Source organism: Hordeum vulgare, chromosome 5H, assembly GCF_904849725.1.
Source record: "Hordeum vulgare subsp. vulgare chromosome 5H, MorexV3_pseudomolecules_assembly, whole genome shotgun sequence".
Classification (NCBI taxonomy): Eukaryota; Viridiplantae; Streptophyta; class Magnoliopsida; order Poales; family Poaceae; genus Hordeum; species Hordeum vulgare.
The window spans coordinates 307,731,991-307,739,626 of record NC_058522.1 but is presented as its reverse complement, the minus strand read 5'-3'; the positions used below and the strand labels follow the sequence as shown (position 1 = coordinate 307,739,626).

The 7,636-nt window shown below is 37.5% G+C and overlaps 1 protein-coding gene across 1 annotated transcript; it reads right to left on the bottom strand.

The window, feature by feature from the left end:
- Window positions 1–1,570: 1,570 nt before the first annotated feature.
- On the bottom strand, window positions 1,571–5,670 carry LOC123395914 (protein HEAT STRESS TOLERANT DWD 1-like). The gene is made up of 13 exons (XM_045090939.1): window positions 5,536–5,670; window positions 5,362–5,430; window positions 5,141–5,247; window positions 4,960–5,038; window positions 3,897–4,070; window positions 3,692–3,790; window positions 3,220–3,388; window positions 3,015–3,118; window positions 2,775–2,917; window positions 2,616–2,688; window positions 2,276–2,400; window positions 2,028–2,145; window positions 1,571–1,892 (listed from the first exon to the last, which is right to left on the bottom strand). The coding sequence occupies exons 1-13, from the start codon at window positions 5,575–5,577 to the stop codon at window positions 1,743–1,745; spliced, it is 1,452 nt and encodes a 483-aa protein (XP_044946874.1). The 5' UTR covers window positions 5,578–5,670; the 3' UTR covers window positions 1,571–1,742.
- Window positions 5,671–7,636: the final 1,966 nt, after the last annotated feature.

The window sequence follows — 7,636 nt, the reverse complement described above, 5'->3', positions numbered from 1 at the left end:
ATTAGTATCTCATTATTTAACGTTTGCAATTGCATTTGCTCAATCTAGGTATAATGCATATGAAACACTCATCATTCTTCAGATAGGAAAGAAACAAGGCTGACATTTTTCAGATAGGAAAGAAACAAGACTGACACCCAGAATGCAAAACAACTCCCAAAAACGTATATTCTCGTGTGTAACAAATGAGTTCGCAAATGTCAAAACTTTGCAAAAAAAAAGGCATGTGTTTTGTTTGTATTCTATGGGTTTGTGTAAATTTTGATGGAAAATCACAATATTATAGCCTGTGCAAAAAGGAAAATTTCGAAAATAGCCATTTTAGAGGATCTTTTGGTTTCGGAAATTGCCGTTTTAGAGTGCTTTTTTGGTTTTCCATTACATCCTATACATTTTTTTCATGAAACCTTGCATGTGGAATTGTGGATAGAAGATACGAACATTAGGTACTAATTTGTCTTTGAGATTTTTGACGTTTTAGACTACTTTTAAACGCCATGCCCAACTCATGTGCCACTCTTTTAATGGCATTTTCGTTTTTCAAGGATATATGGTACACATGCTTCTTGGTGCACCTACGCCATGGTTTCATACCCAAAAACTTGAACCGAATGAGAAATGGTTCACTACTTTCGCATGTGATTTTCCATAAGTTACCATGTGAGTTCACACCAAACATGAAAAGGTCCAAGTAGCTCTTCCTTCTTCCCTTTTTGAAGATTTTTTTTATGAAAAGTACTCCCTCTGTACCCTAATATAGGTCGCTGGAGTAGCTAAAGTTTAGCTACTCCAACGACCTATATTACGGTACAGAGGGAGTATATTATTTTACTTCTCCAATGCAACAGAATATACAAGCATTTGGGCGGCTGCCAAATTTTCCTTGACGAATAAAATTAGCATCGGATCACGGACAACGCTTTGCAAACTTGAGAGCGTGCAGTATAAGCACTGCCGAAAGATGCTAAGACAACTGCGCAAAATTCCAGGACGAATGGGATTCCCCAAAATGCTGCACACTAGCAAGTACAATTGCAAAAGATCACCTCAATCACTAGCAGGTATAGCTGACAGGCTCACAATTGGATGTATGCCACATGCGCAACAGTGGCACAAACCTAAACTAAGCATGCACTTTTAGCTCAGCTCCAACAGGAACCAGGCTGCAACCAGCATCCAGACTGATGAAAAGAAAGGTTGTTGATTGAGCTGATTATTCTCGCAATCGCAAGACATAATCAAACGAGGATCAAACTACACTTGTGACAATGATGGTTTTTACTCACATTCTTGATTATTAATTTAACGGAAACACAAAAATCCGACGTTGGATTTTTAGGCATGACAAATCTGACGTGTTTTATGGCAATTTATATTGACGTGATTATGGCAAATTTAGTTTGCAAGCACTGCAAAAAATAATTAACTGAGACGGATTTGCTATGCTCACCAACTAAACTTGCTATCCTTGGAGAACATAATTTGCCATAAAAAAAATTGATTTGCCATGGTCACAAATCTGACGCCAGATTTGTCGTGGAATCCTAATTTAATAAACAAACAAAAGAAATCATGAGGTACACTGTTATATTTCTATATAGCAGAGCATTTGGTAAATGTTGCTGATTATCTTTCAGGGAAAAAGGCAATAACATCTCAAAGTAATATGAGAAAGCTATATACACCGTACCACTAGTCCACTACCAAAAACCAAGAATTTGCACTGTTAGGTGACTGGCTGCTCACATAGACATAGTTATCGATGCCCCAGCCGATGGAATAGTTGCATCAATGTTGCTAGGCATCAAGACGTTGAAGCCATCAGCTGCTGTGGATATGATCATCCCATGTATCTGTGGATGCCAGTGCAATTCCTTCAAATCTTTCTGGCCCTGCGTGCAGAAGATACTCATGAACATGGTAGATGTGTTCAATTACAAGAAAAAATGTACTGTGAGCGAAAAACGATTCAACTATGAAACATAGCGACTGTATTTTGCAAGACGGAATATGATAGTAGCACACACCTGATGAACAAAGAGAAGTTGTGGGGGCAAATCTTGGGGTGCATTTACTTGTTCTTTCATCTTGGCTTTGAATTCGGCCTCCTCTTCGGCGTCCCTTTCCAACGAAAGATCCCAAATTCTGGCACAAATTAATCATTATGTTATTATGACATAGCAGTTTGAGATGTCAAATATTTAGGCAAAAAGATCTGCGATTAGGTGCAATCATATAAAACATAAGTGGGAGGAGGGTGGACAGAGTTATGTACGTCAGTTGATTGTCAGCAGATGATACAGCCAAAGTTGATGCTTCATACGGACTCCATTCCACAGACGTAATCGGGTGCTTGTGGTAGGCAAAATGTGCTACCAAGGACTTACCAGACTCACCGGTCTGCCAGCAAATAAAATCACAAGGAAGAAACATTTGATATTATAAACACTTTAACATGAAATCCCAACCCTATTGTGAGCTGCATTCGCAAAAAAACCCAAAAAACCTATTGTGAGTTGAACACAAGGGAAACACCAGTTTAACTACTACTAGTTGAGGTGGTCCACCAAAAACTGACAAGGCAAGGACATCGTGTTTCATCAGCACGGAATTACCTCGATTGCTCTAATATCATGAACTGAGATACTGCCATCATCACAACCTGATGCTATAAGACAGCCTGCAAGCCTGAATATGAAATTCAGAAAAAAAAATGTAATGTACTATGTAGAAGACATTATAGTGTGCATAAAGATAACAGGCATAGCACTTACGAATTCCATGAGATTACATTCACGTCAGAATTGTGAACCTTAACAGGCGCATAACAAGGTTTCCTCCCTTGACGTATATCCCATATAGCTATCGTCCCATCCACCGAACAAGAGGCAAACATGTTTTCTTCTGTGGGATTCCACTGCAAAACATAATTATAGTAGCTGATATATTAAATAATATATATCTCATAGGCTGATAATAGGATTATATATATAACACATCATTATGTGGCATACCTGTAGATCTTCAACACTTGCAGAGTGTCCAACAAATGGCTCGGTGTCTACACTCCAATCACTTGAACTCGGCTCCCAAAGGTGAATGCACTTATTGCAATCACCTGCATTTACAAAGTATAAATTAATCTATGTCAATTTCCATATACCACCAAATGCATTCTATGACATCCCAGCTGTACCAGGAATAAGATTTTGTACACACCAGAAACTAGTCTTCCAGTAACTTTTGGACTCCAATCAATAGCATAGCCTTCATCTTTATGGCCACTAAATACTTTTAGAGGTACATGATGGTGGATAATGCCGTTATCTTTATCTGCAACTGTTTCTGAGTCTTCCAATGAAGCAATGAAGGAGCTGAAGTCCCACACCTGCATATGTATGAACAGAGCACACAGCTAATTGTATATATAGCACATGGAAGTAGCCAATGTGGCATTCTGTTACGGTTTCAGAAGGAAATATAATGCACAGAATATATGTTCTGTTGCTGGGCAAGTATGACACTATCCATGTACATGCTGAGGCTTTTTCATAGGGAAATGATGAAAAGAATAAACTTCAGCTTGATGTACAGTAAAAAAGTTGACCTATCTCAAAAGAGCAGGGCGTGATGTGCAGCATAAATTTTGTGGCTTTGATAAATCACATGTGGACTAACGGTAATAAATTACCTGAACATGACCCGTGTCTCCCCACGTAGCACATATATGTGGATTTTGATTCATGGAGCGTATCCGGTTTATAGACCCCTCGTGAGCCACCCTTTGTAACTGATACAACAGAATGAATTCTAGGTTACCAAAGGTTCATGATGGATTCTGCATATAATTATGTAAATGCCAAAATTGTAGTTTGGCACTTCAAGAGGGAACACACATGTAAAATGGGCTCTGTATCTTCATTGGTTTCTTCATCATCTTCATCGCTGCTGCTGTCACTATCCATATCATCATCACCATCAATACCTGAAGATGGTATTGGTTCCCGTTTCTTGCCCTTTATGTTGGAAAGCTTAAAAATACCAGCATAATTCCATGAAGCTTTCTGGGACTGAAAGAACAATTAGTCAAGTTCATGGTTCAGAGAGAAACTATGTCCACTATTATCACACCTTTCTCTCAAAATATTATTTGAGATGTTGAGTGGACAATAATAGTTAACAAACAAAAAACAGAGGCACGGAAGGATCAAAACTTTCTCATCATGGGTCTATAACAGTCATGTATAATTCCATAGACACATGACACATCATGTCATTCTCAAGTTAAAACCATCGTAACAACACTTCATTTAAGTTAAATGTGGTTGGATCTACTACTGAAAACATAGATAAAAGTCGATGACAACAGTCTTCACTAATTTATTGAGAGGGGTCGGATGGACCCAGATCTTTGGGTCTCGGGTGCCAATGCACCGGAATTAAAATAAAAATAAAAAATTGCAAAGTTAGTAAAAAAATCATGAAACCCCAGAATGGTATTATGCTCGTGTGGAAAGGTTCACGAAGGAATGAGTTGCATGATATTTTGCGCGAAGAAAAAAACAAAATTGACACTAATAAAATGTACTGTTCACACATTTGTAGTCACAAGTTTGTTTTTTGTCGCGGAGTCCACGGAAGTTACTATTTCGCCGAACATTTTATATGAGTATAACATTATACCATTCTTGTTTCCAAAAAGTTTCAGAAATTTTTGACTTGTTTTGCAGTTTCCAAATTATTATTTTCAAATCAGGTGAAATGGGACCCAAAAGGAAGAACAAGCCCGCTTTCTTTACTACTCCCTCCGTCCCGTCCCATAATATAAGAGCGTTTTTTACCCTAAAAATGTAGGGTAAAAAAAGCTCTTATATTATGAGAGGGAGTAATCAACAACTGTCAAACCATTGCAGAGAAATATCTATGGATAGATTTCAAAGGCGTAAAGAAAAACGCAACCTGAGTTCCAGCAATGCCGTACAATGTATGTGGGAACTCGGACCGCACAAGCCCGAGTTGATCGCGCAGGACATCAAAGCTACAACAGAGAGTAAAGCGTTGAGATCAAGCATATCTTGTGCTGTGATCAGGATTCAGGATAGAGACAACGCCCGGTTCGGAGATTCTTTGTTTTTGTTACCTCAAGCAGGGCCACCCAATGCTAAATCCTCTGAGGTAATTGTAAGCCTCGGGGTCAAACTGGAGCTCCTCCCCCTCTTCCAGCGCGTCGACACCCGGTTGCCACACCTAGGAAAAACACACACACCGGTTGTTAAGTGCCACACACTCAGCACAATTTTGGAGCTTCCATGGTATAGCCGAAGATTGACAGCGTAAAACGAACGGGTTATGATCCCTCACCTGAGCCGGGCCAGAAGCCACCGCGGGGTTAATGGAGGAGGACGACGAGGCCTCGCCTTTCCTGGATCCCTATTCTCACAAAAACCAAAGGAAGCCAGAATTAGGGATACGGAGCTGAAGGCTTGGACGTACGAGGACTTGTACAAAACTGTAGTGTAGTGCGGAATCGCATGCCTTGGTCTTCTTCGACCTGGACCTTTTGATGGTGCGAGCCATGAGAAGAAGATCAGCGCGCGGCGCGAGCGCACCAGTCGCCAAGGTCGATTGGGTTGGGTAGGAAAGCGTAGAGCGGCTTGGGGAGAGGGAGAGACAAGGGTTTTATTGGACGCTTCTTCTTTTCTTAGGGATCACAACTCACAAGGGGGAGTTCTTATTGGACGCTCTTTGCGTTCAACAGCGTGCAGACGCACAGAGGACCCTGCGACTCGGCCGGCCCACTAACAGAAAACAAAGGATAAATAAAATGAATGAAACGAAGGAGGCGCCTGCTAGGATTGGAACTTGCAACTTTCGAGTTCTCAACGTGTGTGTGCATTTATGGTTCTGAACAAGTGTGTATTTATGGACCGGGGCGAATGCAATGCTGAGTGCTTTTTTTTTTCCAGTTCTAAACAATGGCTGTAAGTAGCATACGTTTTTGTACAAATTTTGCTTTTATTTTGAAATTGACCCTTGGTTGCTCGTCACACTCCGCCACTGATAGCCACTGCATCTGTCGGCTGCTACTTGTAAGAAAGGCACCGCTTTCTCAAGATATCACTGAAGCGACACATTTAAAATAATCTTTACAATTTCTTGATTTTTATGAAAATATTAGAAAACAATTAAAATCTGAATATTGTTTTGAAAATCACAATGAATATTGGTATTTCAAACTTTTTCATTCCAAATGTTTCTGAAAACTTGACCAAATTTTTAATTCCTGGATGTTTTTAAATCTATGAACAAGTTTTTGGAAATTGTTAACTTTTTTTGCAAAATTGCAGACAATATCGGAGACTCCTGCAAAAATGGAAACATGATTGTTTTTATAAATTGTTAACTATTTTTAAAAGTAGGAACATGTTTTGAAATTCTGAACAACTTTTGAAAAGTTGTGTACATTTTAAACAAAAACACATCGAACAAATTTTGGAAAAATAAGAAAATTTCTCACATTTTTTAAACGTGAATACCTTTTGAAATCATGAAAAATAATATCTTGCGAAAAATTGTTGAAACAAGATTTATTTTAGAATAGGAAACATTTCCAAACATTTTTTGAATAATAGAAACATTTTTTGAATTTTTCGAATTACATTTTAAATTTTGTTTTCCTGAATTTATGAACAATTTTCGAAAACACAGCCATATTTTAAAAATTGAACATTTTAAAAACCATGTTTTTTTGGTTTCTGAACAAAATTTAAAATATAAACTTTCATACAAAAAGAAGTTAAACTTGAAAAAAAGATACGAATAAAAGAAAAAAGAACAAAGAAAGAATAAGAATAAACAGAAAAAAAAACACTGGTTCAGCGAACCTTTTAGAAGGTTCTCAAAACCAAAAAAACGAACTGAAAAACTCGAGAATGTCTAAAACGAAAACAGTGGAATAAGTTAATGGCCCGGCCCAGTTGTTACCGTTCATCGGCAGGTCTGTTGGAAGCCTTTAGGATACCTTCGCACAGGCAACCAACTAGGCCGCCGCCGCTAGCAAGTCGACTGGGCTGGCCCAGGTAACCAGCTCGTTTTCTTCTCTTTTTATTTATTTATTTTCCTTTTTTCCTTTTTTTGACTTATTCTTTATTTTCTTTTGTGTTTCTCTTTCTCTTTTTTCCTAAAAGGTTTTATAGTTTGAAATTTTTTGAGTTTCTAAAACTTAATCAGCTATTGTATTTACAGACAAAAAATATAAATGGATTTGTTTTTGAATTCCAATATAATTTCCAAAAACATAATAAATTTGAAAACATTGGCATTTTAAAGCAAATAACATTTCTTTTAGAAGTACATTTTTAAATATTTATAAACAATGTTGAAGCACGAACATTTTTTCAACTTATGTATAATTTTTGAAACATGAACATTTTTCGAAAAGGTAAACATATTTTAGAAGATGAGGAACGTTTTGTAAAATTCTCGAACATTTTTAGATCATGAACATTTTTAGAATTGGTGAAAAAAATTGAAAACTTTTCAATTGGTGAACAAAATTTTAAAAAATGAAACATTTTATGTAAAACAAGAATATTTTTATAAATGTGTGAAAGCAAGAACATTTTTGTAATAATTC

Excerpts from the sequence above, each read along its gene's own strand:
- LOC123395914 (XM_045090939.1), bottom strand. The coding sequence starts at position 5,577 with ATGGCTCGCACCATCAAAAGGTCCAGGTCGAAGAAGACCAAG. Across the intron at positions 5,248-5,361 it reads TGGCTTCTGGCCCGGCTCAG|GTGTGGCAACCGGGTGTCGA; the intron begins GTGAGGGATCAT and ends TGTTTTTCCTAG. Across the intron at positions 2,918-3,014 it reads CAAGTGTTGAAGATCTACAG|TGGAATCCCACAGAAGAAAA; the intron begins GTATGCCACATA and ends TATGTTTTGCAG.